Raw genomic sequence first — 21,953 nt, forward strand, 5'->3', positions numbered from 1 at the left:
CAATAAATTAAACATTTTTGTTCGAAATCGCTTGAATATTTATTTTTAAAATTTTAAATATTGATACTTTAAATGTTTGACAAATTGTGAAATATATTTATTCTTATTAAAATAATTAGATATGGAAAGTTTTCACATTGGAAAATACATTTCAAAATCCTCTTTAGAGGAACTTCAGATAAATGTCTTAGGAATAATTTCTTGAACAGATAAAAATTTTTGCAAAATCCTTAATTTCGTGAACCATTATCTCTTTGCTAATAGTTTCCTAATAATCAACATTTATAAATATGTTTGTTTAGTTTCCTATTGATATATTTAGTTTACTATTGATATATTCCTTGATATGTAAGTGGGAATCGATGGGAGGAATTGCTCACCAAATATACATGATATTTAATCTGTATTTGATGACAACACAAAATTTGAATGTTGAACGTAAAACAATAATAAGAAAATAATGCGTTTTATCTTATTTTCAGTACAATTACCGAAAAACGTGATTTATCTTACCAAGCGCAAATAATTTACAAATAAAGTAGCTCCTTTTCTGATAAAGGTAAAAAAAAATTAAGGTTAAATTTTAAAATTAAGTATTTGTTGTATAATGCAATTGCAGATATGCTATATATTGCAAAGCAAATTCATTAGAAGTGTTGCATATTAGTTGCGATATAGGTTAATCTATTACATACAATGTGCCTATAATGAAAGTTCCACTAACTCGAAGCTTTTATAGCTATAATCATTCATTAGAAAGATGTGGTTGTTGTGTTGTTTCTTATTGTACTTGCCATGAAAAGCCCGCTGTTAGGAAGACAGCAATTTTAAGCCTGTGGGGGAGTGTCTCTTGTTTTTATAGTAGCGCCATCTAGGGCCAAAAGAACGATTTAGCTACACACACGTCACAACCCTTTTTACGGGGCGGACTTCATTCACGCATTTCATTCACTCATCCACAGATCGTAATTTAGAGCTGAATCAGAGAACGATCACCCCTGATCCAGTACCCCCAGTTGTATTACTCTCGACATGGATGACTTTGTGACCATGACAGATTTATACGCGCGCCAGCCACCAAGTACGCGGGGCATCTTCGGCCGGCGGGGTTCGAACTCGCAACCTAAGGGACGGCCGGGAATCCAACGCCATCCAAGAAAGATGTGAAATTCAGTGGAGGCCTTAATACATGATTGTCGCTTCACTCACCATAGATTCACACCTACCTGTACGGGTCCATCAATTTTATTAAATGACTTCCATCTTTACTACAGTTAAGGAATAGGAAACAAGAGATCATTTTTCTAAATAGATATTCTGATTATCAGGCATGAATCATGACATTAAGCATGTTAAGATAGTCATTCGAAACAATTAGAGAATAAAAAAATAATTTCAAATATGATCACCTAAGAAATTATTACTTTTATAATCACATAATTTACTTAAAATTATTTTACCGACTTGCTGGATTCTACATTTATTTTATATCTAATCATCTATTATTTATATAATATAGCAGACTAATTCAAAAGAGTTATTTATTTACAAATTATAAAAGCTTTTTAACTTTAATATGGATAAAAAATTCTTCTTAGCATCGGTTGAAATGAATTTAGCATTCATTTGTAGCACCACAAATCTTTAGAGGAGAGTTCTGTTATAAATTTTCCTTTAAGATCTGGGGGTTGAGCGCAGATAGCTCGAGTCGTTCTAGGGTTTATCTTCTCCAGGATCCAGGCCAGACGACAGTCACAACGAAGGTCATTATCTAAATGACATAAAAGATAAACATTCAACAGAAATAAAAGCAAAAAAAAAAAAAAAAATTCTTAGCTGTTATATAAGCAAAGGTTTTAAAAAATGAAAACTTAAAAAAAAAAACACATCTTTAGTAGTTTATTAAAACTTAATATATCTTATAATGCTTAGTATTGTTTAGTTTTGTTAATTTACTATTATAAATATTTCGGACTTGAAATCAATTTTTCAGAAATTCGGTACTATGTCACACCAGTATTGAGGCATAAAAATTTAATTCATCGATTAACTGATAATTGAGTTGTGAAAAATATTAAAATAATGAAATGTCATTGAAAATAAACAAGTGTGCAACATTTCGAAACTCAAACAGGAATCATGCGAAGAATCAACCATTCAATTCCGTTTTTACAAAAATTAAACAAAATAATTTTAAAAAATATATAAATTGATTGCTCTCCTCAGTTCTTAAAATATTTCTATCGTCTTTACTACTATAGAAAGTTCAACAAACAATTTAAGAGGAATTTGTAATTGTTGTACTAAATCGTCTTCATTGGAAAATGAATTTCATGAAACTGTTGCTATTATACAATCGTATCACTTTACATAGCACAAATTTTTAAATTTAAGCAACAGAAATGAGAGTAAAAAATGCATGCATACATTATAAAAGTATTTGCTGATTTAAAATTATGCATCGCAAATGTGAAATTTCTAAACTAATATATATATATATATATATATATATATATATATATTTTAAACTCTTAGTTTAATCCAAATTAATTTCCAAAAATTTATCTTAATTTAACCCATCTTAACTTCATTGTAATATATTCTCTTATTTTGTGATCCAATTCCACTTTCGGTTTAATTAATTCCTCTGTAAAACTAATGCGCCATCAATGCTACGTATCAAATGAAAGTGATACTTCATTTAATACGTTGCCCTTGTCAAAGGTGATTCCATCGGCACGTGGCCGGAAATCCTATGTTATATAAGGCTAGTGATCATTTGTTCGATCCTTTTTGCTCTTCTTACTTCTACTTTTGTGGTGCACGCTGTGTCTGCTTGAAAATAAATTGCTTTCCCGAGATGGATATTAAAGAGAATTAAAAATACAACGTCTCGTTTATGTCTTCAAACCTGCACTCTGCTTCAACCAAAATAATGTTACAAATTCTTTAACCGTCAGGATTCTAAAAACCTTTCACACACACACACACACACACACACACACACACACACACACACACACACACACACACACGCACACACACACACACACACACACACACACACACACACACACACATACACACACACACACACACACACACACACACACACACACACACACATATATATATATAAACTTCTTCAAAGAGTAAAAATTTTAAACTCGAGTTATTCAGTTATATTAATTAATAAAATCTTTATATTATCGTTATTTATAACAATATAAAATATAAATATTCTAAATATTGCAAAAATGACAGGGTAATAACACGCATTACAAAATATTAAGTTTTATTAGAGATAACGATTAAAGTGACAAATGAGCCTGTTTCCACATATCGAGATTCATTTTTATTATTTTAAACCCAAATCTGACTCATTCCGCAACCGTCCTGTATTAACAGCAAAGAAAAAATTCTAATTTCTCAAAAATATCATGTGTCGACAGTCTATAAAAAATCTTTTCTCAGAATTAAATTCATAAAGTTCTTCTTTGTATTCAACATTTGAATAAGTTATCTCATTAAATCATTCATGAGATTTCAATCACACAAAGTATCTAAAATTTGGTCTCTTTTTAATTGAAATAGTTTTGAATAGAGTTCAAAATAGAAAGTGGATCTATTATTTTAGAGATTTTGATTTTTTTTTAATGTTTTTATGAAAACATCTACTCCAAGACCGAAACTAGAATATAATGTCAACATAAATATCCATTTTAGGAAGGAGACAGGGGAATGGGGAAAAAGTATGTTTTTATCGATAATAAAAATAAAAGCAAAATGTGAAAAGGGACACAATTTCACAATCATATAAATTTGCTATGTAAAAATTATGCCTCCAAAAAGGGTATATCTTAAGTGATGCATGTTTCATTGTTTGAAAAATCTTGAAATAATACGCTTTACTCATTTTTTATACCAATGTCTTTCAAATAAAAAAAGAATTCCCTATTTCCTAAGTGAAATAAACTAAGAAAAATTTCTTTATATTTTGAATAAAACATAATTTAAACATTTAACGAATCAACAATTAATATAAATATTTTATCAATTGAATTTAGAAGAAAAAAATACACTGAAAATACTAAGAAGAAAAAATACACATATACAAAATATATGTTTCATTTTCGCATTTTTAACATTTACATTGATTGTAGAAAAAAATATTGAATATTGCAAATATTTTTTATAAATGTATCGCGTTTTTGAGCTTCCACAATTCACTTATTATGATTTTCTTCTTTACATTTATGACATCGAACATACATTTCATTGAGGATGGCAGATCTCTATGCTGGACCACTTTCTCACACGAAAACTTTGCATATCTAATAAATCTAAGCCAAAGTAAATGAGGTATTTAGATGTAGTGTACGCCAAATAACAATTTTTGTCTGACTCCTTTTTGTGTAGTGTATTCATATATATGCAATAAACTGTACTGCCACAGCTGGAGTTGTAGAATGCGGATTTTTCCAGATCTGGGTAATCTTGAAAGCAGACTATGATTGTCAAATGATATATAGTTGGTTAGATATAGTTAATGATACATTTGGAGAGTCTATGATTTAAATATTTTTTTCAAATGGTAATTATTGAATAGATATATTCTCCATATTCATTCTGCACAAAAAAATTGACAATATGAATTTAAATGGGGGAATTCACCGTCTATATATTTGTACATTTTGACCTCTAAATATAATGCTACCATAACTAGGAGATGTAAACTATATTCTTTTATATTTGTCTGGAAATATTATTCAAAACTGTTATATATCTAAGAGTATTTACTGTTTATCATATTAATCGTGTAAACTCCATAAATATCATATTGAAATGAAAAACATGACTTTTTCCAATACTAGAAGGGATGAAATTGTATCTTTTATAGATATCAGTAATTAATAATAATTCCCTACCAATGCTTAAAAAGTATAATAATCCTTTCAATAAAAATTTTAATTCACGGGATCTGGTTCACATCGTCTCTTAGGAAGTGTAGTGTAAAAAAAGCATATGTCAATTGTTACAAAATATTTTATTTGAAAAAGAGAGGCTCAGGATAATAAAAGTTTTTAAAATATTTATCTTTTTCTTTGAATATCTACGATTTATCAAGATGGCAATATAGTCTATTGTGTCTTAAAAATACTAGGATCCTATAAGTAGCGCAGCGAGGATAAATGGCTTGTTCCCATTTCTTAATTACATAAGTTTTAATAACATGAACTGTAATAAGTTGTCTCCGTAGAGCCCTTCATACTATCGACTGAGACATCAATACAACACTTATTTCATTAAAAATATAGAAAAATTAAAAGATATTTGTCTATTTATTTATAGATTTTAATGAATAATATTTTCTCCCTTTCATTTGGATTTTATTGCCCTAGAACTAATTTGTAGAATGTCTCATTCGATATTTATTCAGAAATATAGATATTCATCGTAATTCAGGTATAAATTACAGCCAAAGAAAAATTCTTACTCATAGCTGAGAAAGCTTGCAGTGTCTCCCAAACTGGAGCAAAGACTTTTTCATCCAGTACCAGAAGCTTGTTATTCGCTACTGAAAGGGACTCGAGCTGAGGCATTTCGACGAACATGTCCGTTGGAAACTGTTCAATTTCATTACCACTGCAACAAGAAAGCATGCACATTTATAATTCTTTTTTTAAAAAATCATTGATGAAAAAAGATATCACAGAAAACTCGCGACTGATCAACATTATAAATTTAAAATTAATTAGCACTATATCAGCTGAATCATATTGATTGGACAAATACCAGCTGAAAAGTAGCAATATGTTTTTTTAATAAAGAGAAAAAGTGCTCATAATATTTAGCCTATGGCTAAAATTTGTTAGTACATTAATTAAGCCATGTTCACATAGATATACATAAAGTAGTCATAAATTTTTTTTTACCGATATATGGCCCTCTAGCAGCTGGTTTAGATGAGATATTTCATATATAGTTATTCAGAGGTATAATCTTGGGATTCTGTGAACGACAATAGAATGGCATACATGTTTACGGTTAAAGACATTTGCAATTTTTTTCTATTGAAGGTTATAAGCGGAACGACAAATTAAAGTGAACACTTAGCAAAGGATTAAAGAACATTTTTATATTACACGAATGCCTTGAATTTAACTTCAAGATGCTATTGAATATTTTCCCTTAAAAATGAAAAAAAAAAAAAAAAATTAAAGCAATAGATGAAATAAAAGTTTCATTTTTATTCCTAGTTTTGTCTTTAGTCCTTATTGTTGATTCTTTTCTCTAAAGTTATTTTTCCTGTTAATCAAACATCTGATTCTGGGATTAAACAGCAGGTGCGAGAAAAAAAAACTTAATCAAACAGTTGCACTATGAGTCAGAAATACTACATTTGTGAGTAATTTTTATATGACAATAATTGGACCTTTCTGTAATCTTATATATATATATATATATATATATATATATATATATATATATATATATATATATATATATATATATATATATATATATATATATATATATATATATATATATATATATATATATATATATATATATATATAATTATTATTTAAAAATTTTATTGCGACTTTTAAATATAACTAAATTTTTATAATAAATATTTATTACTCGGTACTAAATATATGTATTGCCCTATTTTAAAAACATATTAGAAGTAAAGAAAAAGTAAGCCCCTTATGTGGCCTTGCACCCTAAAAAGTTAATTATAAACCTAGTAAATTTGTCGGTTATAAAATTTACAAATTAATGTCTAAAAACATATGATCACCTTTTGAAATTTTTCCTTAATTGCGGCCATGAATAAAGTGTGCACACAAAAATTGATTTAATATTGTCATTGAAATTGAAATCAAAGTACAGGAAAATATATATTTTTCCGAACAATCCTTCTTGGATGATTTGCCCATCATTATAATTATCTTTGTTTATTTATGCCAATTAACTTTATTTATAAACTAAAAGATAAATATCTTAATAAATACTAAGAAATAATTAAAAGAAGAAATAAATCATACATAGGACATCTATAAATATTTGAATAAAATTTTAAATTATTATGTAAAGAAGTAAAATAGGCTGAATATTTTGTTTATAATAAAGTAAGAATTTAGAAATTCTTTAAAATCTAGAGTGATTCTCTAAGAAACTATAATATTTAATGAACGTTAATTTTGTTTTTATTTCACTTTTATCAGATTAAAGTAATTATATATTAAATATTTCTGAAAAAATTTTTTTATGATAATAAAAATTCAGAAATCAATAGAGTGTAAAAGAGTATCTTTCAATAGGTTAAAAAGGGGTTTGAACCTGCTGAAAAATGTTAAAATATTTTAGCAAGAAGTGAACGTAACAGAATTCGTATTATATTATTAATATTATTAATTCGTATTATATTATTAATATTAATTTGTTGCTAAAGCTAATTCATAAATACTAATTCATTGCATAAACTTATATTAATTCATTGCAAAACCATCGCCACTAATTTTCGTGATTTAAATTGAAATAATTGGGAAAAACACATTGGAATTATGAATCTGGCGAAGCATTGAGTAAAAGCGACATTTCATGAAAACAAACGGAGAGAGAGATAGTTAAAAATTATATTCAAAAATCATTAGAATTTTGAGATACGATATTACAGAAGAAATGCAATTGTTTTAATTACATAAAATACCGATTTTTTTAAAAATTCAGCATCCACATATTGACCATAACATTCATATTTTGTCTTTAAAGAGAAAAAAATGTGATTTAAAGATTTTGAGAAATAATGCAATATGTTTGACACGCATTACTTAAAAGAAAAATATTGATGCAAATTGTTCATAAAAATTATTTTTAAATTAAAATTAAATTCTTTCCAATTTCTTAAAATTAGAGGAAAGAAGTATGACAATGAAAGGGGTTAAGAAATTATTTAAAAGATAATCGTTTGGAATTTTAGATGTTATAAAAAGATTTTTGGGTAATATTAATTTGGAAGTTACACTGGAAATATTACAAACGTTTATTTAATTTTTAATTAATCAAAATTCTATTCAAAATTTCAAAAAATCCATGTTGAAAGTTTCAGTTTGTCAAAGAATACTAATGATAAAAATTTGTTAGCAATGGATTAAGAATCTCTTTTATAGTAGAGAGATATATTTATCTTTATTAGTAGTACAAATAGAGATGTAGATAATGATTTAACTTGAATTCATTGCAAAATTTGCGTAAGATAATTCTTTTTATATAAAACGCTTTTTTTTTTATCAAATTTAATACTACAGTGAAAAAAAATCCATTATAACTGTCGAAAATTATAGGCTAAATGCGAAAGTTCCGACCTCAAAACCTAAAGACTTGAGGTTCGAAACTCGATTCTAATAAAAGATCCGTCGTACATACTGCAATAGTATATACTAAACTCGATCCCATGGACCAATCGCCTACCCGTTCGAGAAGTGTGGTTATTTAGAGTGCGTTCGTCGTCATTTGACGGTTATTCAAAATGATGAGATTCGGCCGAAAATAATTCGTGTGTCAGTTTCAAACGAAACGCTAATAAAACTAGAAAAAATCTTACGACTAATATATTTCCCTATAGTTGATTTAGTTGAAACATTTAAATATATCAAAATTTCGATCAATAGTTCGATTACACTTATATGCAAAATTTAGCAAACTTTTTGGATTTTTGTGCTATTTAGTTCATATATTCAAGGATGTAAATTGATTTTTTTCAATTTTTTAAAGTAAATTCTAAAAATTCACGAAATGGTATTTTCGTTGAATTCAGTACCTTCGATATACCTAACTTCAAATAATAGAAAATTTGGATAATTGTGGCAAACATTAATATTTTATTTGAGGAGGAATTCTTTTTCATTTATTAACTAAGATTTTCAAAATAATAGAATTTATATTGGACATTTATTTCATTTTAAAGGTATTAATGGCGAACCTATATCATCGTAATAACAGGTGTCTTAACACAACAACGGCATCAGAAAATTGTGTACATAAACAGAAAATGTCGCTAATTTATCCTTAAGAGATTTTTTTAATTGCGCGAATCTCCACCTGTTTAACTCGAGCTATACTAATTGGAGGTGTTGCGAAAATGAATTACACAGCTGAATCAAAACGCTTTTCAAATTCTTCGAATGGCGTTGATTCATTCGTACCCGAGGCACTTCAAATGAATATGTTTATTTAATTTTAGAACCAATTGCGTATTTTGAGGAGAAACGTGAAGCAAATAGACATCATAATTAAACGTAACACATCTTGCAGTTAGATAATGGGCGAGTTTGTATTATTATTGAGACATTAATGTCTTTAACCGCTCAACTGTTTTGACCGTATGCCATACGTGCATTGATTTATCGAATTTTGATAGTTGTAAGCAAAAAATAAACCATTCATAACGATTATAATTCAGTATTGAAATTACTTCGAATACATAGACAAGTCAAGTATTCAATGGATTTCATGGATTCAAATCAAAATAAGAAAATATTCCCAAAATAGAAGGTTTTGTAGGGGATTCGTATGAGTGAGAATAGAACCTAGAACCTTGCGGTTCGCAGTCCAGTAACATGACCACAATACAAAAGCAATTGCTCGTGAAGCGTAGCTGTTAACTGGCTTATAAGCTTTCACCACAGTGTCATTTTATTAGATAGTAAAGAAAATAAAAAATGATAAAGGAATAGCAATAGACTCAAATGACGAATGATATAATTCCTATTTAGGTAAAAAAAAAAACACCCTAGTTTTCGGGATGCTTTGATAGCAGATTGGAGGTAAGATCCCATATACCGGGTGCAATCGCAAAATACCTAACATACACATGTTGACGGAAGTCTAATCTATTGGCATCAAGCTATATTGCTCCTGTGCATTGTAGAAATTTGTAGAAGGGAGAGCGAGTTCAGGTACCGTCCTTGACATTTCAAATTTAAGATTATCAGATTGATTCCGCAAAGTCTTCCAGTTACATCATTAAAAGAGAAGTTAATCTCTGTCTAAACTAAATATTTAATTTTTTGTTTATAGAAATATTAAAAAAAAAATAGTTCAATCAAATATATTTAGAAAGTTTGTTAAAGGCATTCGACATGCACTTTGACACAAATTGCCCCTTTATATTTAAATAATAAATAGAAGCAGTTTTTTTAGGTGGCATCTAAACAAGAAGAATAAGAGACAACAGAAAAATAAATGTGTTAGCACTTATTACCTGAAATCGAGGTTCAACAATTCTAATGCTGGTTTTGGCAACATAGTTCTCTTCATTTCACGAATGGCGTTGTCTTTCAGATACAAATGCGTCAGCTTTTTGAAACTGGAAAATGCAAATGGATGAATAAAAGATATCAGGTTATTACTGAAGTTTATATCCATGATTTTTGAAATATCTATTTGCCCTAAATCTTCAATGCTGTCTAAATTAGCGTATATTACATCCAATCTCACCAATTTCTTCAAATTCCTAAAGATAGACCAGTCCCATCCATTCATGATAGTACAGTTATTTATCAGAAGAAATTGAAGATGATTTTCGAGGCCTTCAAAAGCCAGATCTGTGTCAGTCAAAGCCATAAGTGAGGTATCTTTGATCTCTAATTCGACGAACTTCAAGCCCTTGAAGGCATCAGAAGGTATGTAGTTAAAGATGGAATTCTGTATAACAAAGGAGTAGACATAACTCCTTCTAGTTAAGGAACTGGCAGCTTGCACTAAATCTAACTCGTTGTCCAGATTTGAACAAGTGATATAAGCATCTTCAGTTGCTGGCCAAGAGCAAGTACAAGGATGTATGTCCTCTGGAGGCGGGCACCCAGTGGTCAAAGCAATGAATAAAGTTAAAATAATTACGTCAAGCATCTTGCTTATTGAAAATATGTTTTCTGCTGACAAGTTATTTTTTTAACGTTGCAGATAGCACTAGACGTTATCCTATGAATGAGTTTATCATAAAGAAAATTGTGCTTTCGGGAAAAGCTGATAAGAGAAATAAAACATCTGGTAATTTTCCAGCTAAGTTATCTAATTGTTTTTTGAAAACAAATAACATTGTACTGTGGAACAGTTTACAGTACTTTTTTCTGTAAATTATACATTTATAATATTATCGAGTTTCCGACATAAATATTGGTATGTCTGTGGCCTGTTTCAATGGGTTGGATAACATTTTAATTTTAAAAATTTATAACTTTAATAAAATTTTGTCAATGATTTGTAGAAATCATGATTATTTCAATATTTCACATTAATTTATTAAAGGTAACACTGATATGTATAGATATATGCAGTCAATGTGTGTGCACAGATCATATTGCTTTAAGCTAAATATTTTTTTTTTACTGAATTATCAATAAATTCTAAATATTTATGTATTAAAGATCAGATTATTGATTATATATCATTTATTTTTTTATTTTAGTAATTTAAAAGACTAATTCAACAAATCTTAATACGAATGGTTAAAATTCTCAAAATATGATTAAGCTTTAATGACGCAAAAGTAAGATTTGATTAATCTAGGTCAACAGATTAAAGTTTGCCAAAAGAGCATGAGATATATTGTAATAACAGGAATTTCTTTTAATTATCCATTCTTTCTTCATACTGAAAGGAATAAAACTAAATTTTTATGTTCTTAACAGTTATTAACATGTTTAGTTAACTGACTAGTTTTAACTTGAAGTTAACTAATAAAAATCAATTAGTAGTGAATTCACACAATTATATAAAGATGGGCAAATAACATTTCAATGATGTTGTGTCCGCGTTACCACGGAAAGAGGGTGCAGTAGCTTCTGAGGGTAAAGACCCCTGAGCACCCCAAGGCAAAAATCTGATTTCTAGCTCATATGAAGATGAAACTCACACATTCGGTTGCACAACCAATTTTTACAGGGGGGCACATTCACACGCCTCCCAGATAGAACACAGATGAAGAACAACCATGCCCGAACCGGGACTCGAACCCGGGATACCCAGATTAAGGGGAAAACGCGCTACCCCTATGCAAGGACGCTGGTATAACATTTCAATAATATTTTGTATAATAAAAATATGAGTGATTGAATCCATTGACAGGAAGTGTCATATGATTCTAATTAAAGAGATTCGCTATCAGTTTAGATATCCATTTTAATAGCTCAAAATCCAAAAGTTAGTTTTAATTCTGTTTCGTAAAATTGATAAATTGATTGGATTCAAACAAATATCCTTAATTGTTTATTGGCGTTACAACACAAATAATATAGAGCTGAAAAATCCTAAGAAACAAGTAGTTTTTGTATCTATGAAATACTATGTAAGCCAATTAAGTCTGTAAAGCCAACGGGGTGCTGAACTAGAAATTTCTAAATAAAAATGCATTTTGTGATTTCTCGAATACATAAAGGATAAAAGACATTATTCATATTTATGATGAGGAATATTTTTGTTTTATTTTCATATCAATAGAGTGCGATGCGTTAGTTTAGATAATTATTCTTAGGAAATCAATATTATAGTATGAATATTTAACTAATCTTCGTTTTTATAGAAGGGTCCAAAATTAGAAGACCCGATTTCATACAATTCATTTTTTTTAAATTTTATGTCAATATTGAGTTATTTTAGATAGTGATTTTTCCACAAACATAGAAGTTCAACTCGACAGAGACCATTTTGCGAAATATAAATATCCTTAATTAAATATGATGTGCAAAAATTTATTAAACATTTTCAAAATAGTTTAAAAATTTTAATCATCTTTTAAACAATATAAATAATACTGAAGAATTTAAAAATATTTTCTCAAATATGTATTAATTACGGAAAAAAAAACATTTGCTTCATTTAAAAAAATGAAAATTAGAAAAAAAAGCATTCAATTCCAGAATGATTAGTATGATATAATAAATTATGAAACATAATCAAAATTTAATGAAAATTATAAAATATTAAAAGAAAGTCGTACACCTTATGACATGAGTACAAATCACCTTATTTTTAAATCAGAAAAGAATCTTAGTAAATACATTTCATGTATTTCATGCATATAAGGAATTCCTTCATCAATTTTTCATTCACTTTCTGATGTATTAGTTTTGAAATTTTGTATTGCTTTTTTGTTTTTTACATCAATACAATATTTTAATAATTTGGAAATATAATTAACAATTAATACATAATTTAAAATATGTATATTAGTTTCGTACATTTTGCGCCAACTGTTAGTCAAGTTGTGAAATATTAAACTTTGCATTACGTAATATTTATTATTATGAGCTGCAAAATATATTAAAAACTGGGAAGTAGGAAGTATTAAAATTAAAAAAAGGATTTAAATTACATCTCTAGTAAAGTTCTTAAGAGTAAGAAATGCCATTTTGACGGAAAACAGTAATATCATGAAAAATTTAATATACGGTGAATATCATAAAAAAATTCAAAACATTTAATTAAATCCAAAATATGTTACAAATATGATTAAATTTGAATTTGAAGGGCAAAATCAAGAACATTTTTATGATATATATTAGAGGTTATTTAAATTATTTCGTATTATATTTAAAAAAGAAATATGCATTATATACGTATTTTCAAATATCTATATCTATGATATAGAAAATTTGTGATAATATGACAGAAGATCAGCCTGAAAAGTATCACTGCATAAAAGTATGATTCTTCCCCTGACAACCCATCTCGCAAATACAGAGAACTACAACGGCATAATTTTCAGCCGTTTAACATTTCATCTTTTAATGTATTGCCACAGTAGTTATAGAAATTCTACTATTACATTTCGCGCTTTCAGGTAAGAAGAATTCAAATTTCTCTTCCACTTTTTTTTTGCCAATTTCATCTGAATTAGTGATTCTCAAAGTGCCACTGGGCATCTAACAACCTCAATATTATTTTAAATACCAAAAAATTTATAATTTTTATGTTGTATCAAAATGAAAAATTAAAAAAAAGGTAAATTCCAGTAATTTGTAAAAAAAAAACATATTTTTGTGCCTGATCTACTGAATGGGTAGAATCTCAAATGTAGCTTTTGGTAAGGTTTTACTGAAACCTGTTGCCAAAACAAGTAAGAAAAGGAAAAAATAAAAATAAATTGGACCTCGTTTAAGTAGTGAACAGCTGTGCCTAAACAAATATTTATGTAGTATTTACTTTTCATTTTTTCTGAATAAAATCAATTTTTCGTAATTTTACTAAGCATGTAGAAAAAAGAATTAAAATCCAGTAGCAGACGATCAAGCATTCAGTTTGTGTGAGTCATTCCAAACAATTTATGCATCAGCCTCATTTGGCATTTTACGCTGCAACGAATCACGTCTTCTTGCATCTTCAATTTCTATCTTCTGCTCCAGAAGTAATGGTAATTCACGAATAAATAACACCAGAATAACGTTCCACTGAATCATGCGTGGAGCGGGAGATGCATAATTTCTTTGCCTCCAGCAGTTCGAAAACTGCGACAGCAAACACAGCTGCCAACATGGAAAACAAACTTTATGACATCGGACTCGTGTTGCTTTCATGCAAAGCCAAAGCTGCAATTCGGCAGAACTCAACTCCGATATTATTTGCAATTCGTGATTCCACTACTGAGCATTCGGAGAAGCGGTTTTCCAACAGAAATGAACAGGAACACCGGAGAAAAGCTCATCCAATTCCGCATGATTTAAAACCACGCTGCTATCGAATGATGTCGCTGATTTTTTTCTTGGATTTTTATCAGTATGCTGGAGTCATTATATATATATTCTGTTTCGGTGTTCTACAACAGATGAAGAATTGTAAGTCAATTTTCTAAATAATTTCATATTCGGTAAAGAGTATTATTATCAAATAAATTTACTGTCTTGTTTTGGTTGTATTATAATTCAATTGAATGTAATTTAATATAAATAATTTTTAACTTCTCAATTTTAGTTTTAAAAATCATAAATTAATTTCCATTATATTGTTGAATGAGCTAAAGTATTACCATTTTTAGAATTTTTTTAATAACGAAAGAGAATTCCTTTCCTAGATTTGCTTGAATAAATATACATTAGGACTATTCAATTGCATTATGTTTAGTTGTTAATTGGAGAGATTTGGACCTCTTGCCATTAATCTATAATTTAATATAGTTCTACATTTCTGATGTAAAGACAAGTAGTATAATAATACCTTGCAGATTTAGACCAATGATGATTATTGTATTTATGATTCTTAATTTATTTTTTATTGTATTTACAGGAATTTATGATTATTGTATTTACATTAATGGAAAAATAACGAATTTTACATATCCTGATTCTGTTCAAAATTTTATAGAAATCTGCAGTTTTATTTTAAAGCAAATCTAAAATTCTGTAAATCGAATTTCAGCCGCCAAACATTTTTTTTAATAAATTGATTGTAAAAATAGACAATGATAAGAAAGGCTATTTGAACTTGGGAAATTCTACAATATAAAGCTTCAAGAAAATTTCTGAGGCAAATCTTTTGACAAATACAATATTTGTATGCGAAAGATTAAAAACAATAAATACGAAAAAGGCACAATTACACTATATTAAACAAAAGAGATAATTTTTTTTATTATGTAAATTTTGTCAAATGCCATACTTTATTTTTGTATATGAAAAAGCAGAACTAATTAATACAAAAACATATTAAATAGGGAAAAAAATCACTATATTAAAAAGAAAAGAATTTCTTTTTCGAAAAGAAACCCATTTTTTTCTGGAGATTGAAAAAAAAAATCATATGAACATGAGGCACATATATGACTAAATTAGAACTATAATTATAATTATAATGAATGCATATAAAATTATTCACTAACTTTTGAAATGGTGTACTTATTATAATATTCATTGCTGATTTACATCATATTCCTATTCTTTTCTTCATTTCACATTTTTACAATTTTTTAATCTATTTTATAATTTTATAAAAAATAATTATTTTTTCTTCTTAATACAATAATAAAGCCTTTCCATATTAATAATTTTCCGGTTTTGATCCTTATTTTTTATGATAAGGATTGTGAGTGAATGTTCCTAATGCTCCTAAATAATATTCTGGCATCGGATACGGTCACACGGACGCTGTAAAGCCATAGATAAACCACAATATAATATTGGCCGATATTCTTCTATAATTCTAAACATTGAAATAAAACTTCATAGTCAAAAAATTATCTTCCATATATATTCCAGATTTCGAAAGATAAATATTTTATTTTATATAAATCCTTCTACTAATAATAATGTGTGCGCTTGTTGGTCCTCTACTGTTCAGACTATTTGACCTGCAACTACAAAATTTTATACATATATACCTTTTACGATAAAAAATTTAATTTAGAAATATTTATTAATAAAAATTTCTTAATTTCGAATATGTATTAATTAAAAATTAAGTTGAACTTTCACGTTCTTCCACAATAACTTCCGAAAATGATATTGCACAAAAATAAATTCAATTTTCAAAATTAAAAAAAATATTGTATTGTAATAATATCAGTTTTATAACAATACAAGAGTTTCTTGTATTTTGGCAATTTTTAAAAATATGTTTAAATAATGTCAATTATTTTTTGTCTAATTTCCAAAAATATATTACACTGTTGCCTTAAAAGTCAAATCTTTTTTATTATTTCATCAAATATATAATCATGTGATTTTTTTCCATTGTTAAATGCTAAAAAGAAAAGATTCTACTTAATACGTGTGTAGTTTACAAAGCGAATAACGGAATAAAATTACATTATAATAAAATTTAAAAAATAAATAAAACCGGACGTTTACAATGATGTGATGTCATAGGATTGGTTAGAAGGGTTCATGTATACAATGAGCAGAACATGCATAAGGAAATTAAAAAATACAGTTTTAATGTTGACAAATTGATGGAATCATAGGCATGAAGTCATATCTAAACAATTTAAAATTAAATGTAATCAATATTAGTTGAGCTCTAAAATCAAATAGTCTGTTCTGTTTCATTATATTATTCGGGTAATTCCTAACGTAATTTCATATTGGTGATTCTTATTCTACATATGTCATCAAAAGAGAATATATGATTTTTATTCAATATATTAAATTTCGTTTTATGATGAAATACTTTATTATTGATTAATGTTGTTATTATTTTGTAATTTACTTCTTAAAGAAGTGCTTTCTGAAATTTATATTGGCATAAGATAATCAAGAATATACATTTGACAATATGACTCTTATTTTATATTTTATAATAGCCCCTTTGAAATTATTGCAATTTTCATTAAATTTAGATTAAACTAATTTATCTCAGAATATTCGTTAAACTAATTTAGCTTGAGATATTTGACGCCTAGCTTCGAATGCGGCTATTTTACAAGTATACAAATATCGAATATGTCTGTTTTGTTTCCTTTTTTTTGACCAATTAAAAATAATTGAATTATAATTGCGGTTAGAAGATCAGATATCAAATTTTATTTATTTAAAACATTGTGTTCTTGAGTTATTGCGTCACATGCAACATAATTTAAAGCATGCATACATCTGAAAAATTGTGCCCAAAATTTGAATCGATGTATTAAACTTTTATATTAAATTTTTTTCTATCAAATCTTTTTTCTCTTTTAGTTAGCGTTTTAAAAATTTCTGAATTGATTTTGGACAAAACTTTATAGAAATCTACATATCTGGATATTGGAAAAATATCAAATTGGATCCCTAAATATAATTTTTATCAATACATGATTGCGAAAATGGATCTGTGTGAATGTAAAATGGATTTAAATTTAATATATTTTCAATATCAACAGTTATGTTATAGTTTCAATATCAAAATATATCAAAATTTTATATATTTTAGATTTTATGATATTACTTCATATATTTGGTCTACAGATTTCTAATGGAAAAAAATGCAAGTAATTTAAATTTCATGAATATCAATCTTATTTTAGAATTTATATATCAATATTTTATATTTATAATATATCAATATTTTAGAATCGCGTTTGGAGGAAGTTTGATCGCGTTTGGATAGTTAGGACGTAAAATATATCTATCCTAATATTCTAACTTAAATGAATATTATTTGTTTTTAGTTTTAAATTCACAGTTAAAATATTTTCTTGAATAACAATCTCTAGAAAAAGTCTGTGCAATAATAAAAAGATTTTATTAGTTTAAAATAAGGTAATCTAAAAATTAAAACAAAATAAATAAATGAACGAATGTAGAAACCAACTTTAAGTATTTTAATAAAGCGTTGTATCGAAATAAAATTTGATCAGCTTATGCAAAATGATTAAACATCCCAATATTTAATCATTTTGAGATAATATTTAATATTTTATCTAGTTGAAATAAATATTTTAGCTTATTACATATCCGGAATAAATACTGCATCAAACTGAAATATTTCAGCTCTTGATGCAATATTCGGATTTTCTGTCTTTTTTACTTCCAAGTAAATAGTTAAATTTTTATTTAAATTTAATCTTGGAAAAATTAAAAATTCACTCCCGTAACATTGATTATAAATCATATTCACCATTTCGGAGCTGAAGGTTTTACACATTTTGATTGAAGAAGATACATTTGGTCTTCAAATAAAAAAAAAATGCTAATAACGAATTTTTGCTTGTTCACTTTGGTATTTAATTATTTATAGACCAAATAGCACATGATTAATATTTTAAAGTAATTATGAAGACATTAATGAACTACTTAGTTATTAAAATCAGTTATGATTATTTTATAAATTTCTTTGAATGGTACGAGACCAACTGAAATAAATTTATGGGCATATGAAAACTTTAGAACTAAAACGAAAAACTGATAAAAATAAAAAATAATAAAATATCTTCGTGAAGTCTTTTGATGTCTTTCTATATTTTAGGAATATTTTTAAAAATTCCATTATACGCATTCCTTTGTTACTCTAATAATTATTAGTTTAATAAATGATTTGCACACGAAAGATAAATATTTCCTAAATCGCTAGAAATCGTGATAGATATTTGGATTTCTTAAATGTGTTCAAATAATGATTAGAAAAAAGCATCTGTCTAGTCTTTTTCTCCCATTATTTAGTTCAATGAAAGCGTGGAGAAAGATAAAAAAAAATAATCTCAACCAGGCATTTATCATAATCAGTGGATTTGTGGATCTGTCATGAACTTCAGATTATTCAGTTTTTTTTATATATAATCTAGCAATGTTTATCTAAGTAAACAGAAAAGAACATCTTTTTCCATAACTATTTATATATTTTAGCTATTTTATCATGATACGAATTAAAGAAAGCATATTTTCTATTAATTTCTAGATAGCCGAATGTTCTGGATCTGTATTGTAGCTCCAATTAGGATTAGATAGACAGTTTCTGGAATTTAAAAGGCTTTTAAAGAATCCCTTTGGAAAATTTCCAAAAATAAAAACTTCTCTAGTTTAAAATATTTTTTCTTAATTTAGCTAAAAACTATTTAAAGCAATTCTATTTTATTTATTATCAATTATCAATTAAAAGTGTTAGTTTTGCGCATGCGTTTTTTGGTGTGTGCATTTTAGAATCCTGAGGTCACGGTTTTATATTTTAATAGAAATGAAATCGTTATATCGTTTTCTAAAATCATAAAAAAAATCTTTAAATTTATAAAATATTCCTTCAAGCCATATATTTTAACGGAAATTAATATACTGTTAATGCAATTTATGCGAAATTCTTTTTTATTAAAATATAAAGAATCATTTTTTCCCAACATTATTCCTAACAAAGGAAACTACAATTTCATTTCACAAAAACGTTAAATAGGAAAGTTTAGTTGTATAAGTAAGTTTCGAGATGAGATCTTTGCCGATTTTTAATATTGGTTAGTTTGTTGTATGAACGTTCCACTTTAAAGCAAAATGCGGACAATTTTGAAATTTGACTCTTTTAACTTTGAACATTTTCAGTTAATTCATTCATTTATTTCCACATTGCCATTTTAATATAAATATTAAATACATATTTGAATGTAACTGTTATGGACTAGTATTCAAAATTATCTTTTAAAATATCGCATAGATCAGAGAAAAAATGTACCACAAAAACCTTTATCATTAAAAGTTGTTTTAAATTTTGTTATGACTTAAAAATCCTGTTTGATTTGTTATAATTTTTGAAATTACAGCCTTTAAATATCAAAATTGTGTAGTGAAAAATACGCATTAAAAATTGTTAGGGGAAAAATTATTTTTTTAGGTTTTTATTTGATTTTTTTGTTGTTGTAATGAGGAATTATGTTGTTGATTTTTTTTTCAAACTGATACTATTAAAATTATTATTTATGTTATTACGCTAATATATAATATTCTATGAAAATTTTAAAATTGCATATTTTTGATGGTTATACACAATTTTAAGATGTTTTAATTTTAAGATTGATCAACCCATTAACTATTTTAATTAATTTTTTGTACTAATAGCACCACCTGAATAGCAATGAGTTTAGGAAATATTTAATTTCATGGCTCAATAATATTTAAAATAAAGAATAATAAACTAAAGAAGAAAATTAGACAATAATAAAGCAGTAATTTCCATTTATTAGCACAACAATAAGTATACGTTCTTAAAAACCGTTTATACAAGATTTATTTATTTAGCTACAACTATTAGCTCCATAATGGATATTTCATTCTTAAACATACATTATAAATTGCATGCTTATGTGAAAGTATATGAGAGAATAAAAATTTGATAGAATCAATACAGAGGAAGTCCATTTGGCTGACTGTGTGAATCCAGATGAAATCGGTATCTGTAAAATCCAAAGAGCTAAAGGGATAAAATTTGTATACAAGTTTAGGTTTTAAAACATTAATTCTTATTAAATTTTGAACCAAATCAGCGAAAGGATTGACAATCTGTCAATCTATACTTTCACATGCTTATAAATGCAATAATTCAGAAACCCAACGATGTAATAAAATCCACCATATAATCTTATGAATAAAACTTTACTGCAATATGTTCAGAGTCAATTTTCTTTTCAGCCAGCCGGTAAAAAGACATTAGTATTTTTACTAAATCTATATCCGCACAATAGTTTAGTAAAATGTCATGCAAAGGTTCTGCGACTTTACCAACGCCACAATTTTATAAGGCGAAAAATCGATACATTTCTCAAAAACCGATTTCCTTTAGTTTAAAAGTCGATGCAAGGCATCATTGGATAAATGCAATAGTTTAAGAAATTACAATCGTGCAAACTGATTAGTAAAATTAGGAAAGAAATCTTGCGTAATACTGCTTAAATTACCACTGTAAATCGAAAAAAAAAAAACAACAATAATTTGTCACTCAAATGCATTACAAACGCAAGTGAAAAAGAATGGAATAACATTTCCTATATGGAGAAATCAAAACATTAAAATGCTATATTCAATTAAAATTCAAATTTTCAAAGGAAATTACCTATTGTATAAGGCAAATTTCTATGAAATATTTTTGAAAAAAAAGTTTTGAGTTCTTATCAAATATTTAAAAAAAATATGAAATGTTTTGCTTTTTCTTTATTATAAGGAATAAACTATGAAACAATATTTTAAATTTTACTGTAAAGGTAGGAACTATTTATGTAAATTTCAATGAAAAATAAATTTTAGGCAGATCAATTTCCCTTTTTGAAGCTAAACGAAAACAATTTTGGAACAAGCCGGTAAGTTAGACCTGTTGTCAAATAAAACAGTCAACACTTAAGAAGAATTGCGTTTATTACATGTTATCAAAAGAATTACGTTTATTACATGTTTAAAGAAAGCTTAATTTATGCACACAGTTGATTTTTCACGAGTATTTTGAAAAAGACTCCCTATTCACAAACCGTTCTCAAATTACGCTTCGATACCGAAGCAGTGCTCTAA

General features: G+C 27.0%; 1 protein-coding gene across 1 annotated transcript; it reads right to left on the reverse strand.

Annotated features, from left to right (window-relative positions):
• Positions 1 to 57: 57 nt before the first annotated feature.
• Positions 58 to 10,985, reverse strand: LOC129956900 (slit homolog 1 protein-like). Its single transcript, XM_056068916.1, has 3 exons — positions 10,274 to 10,985; positions 5,498 to 5,646; positions 58 to 1,771 (listed from the first exon to the last, which is right to left on the reverse strand). The coding sequence occupies exons 1-3, from the start codon at positions 10,918 to 10,920 to the stop codon at positions 1,623 to 1,625; spliced, it is 945 nt and encodes a 314-aa protein (XP_055924891.1). The 5' UTR covers positions 10,921 to 10,985; the 3' UTR covers positions 58 to 1,622.
• Positions 10,986 to 21,953: the final 10,968 nt, after the last annotated feature.

The sequence above is a fragment of the Argiope bruennichi genome, chromosome 2, assembly GCF_947563725.1.
Source record: "Argiope bruennichi chromosome 2, qqArgBrue1.1, whole genome shotgun sequence".
Lineage (NCBI taxonomy): Eukaryota > Metazoa > Arthropoda > Arachnida > Araneae > Araneidae > Argiope > Argiope bruennichi.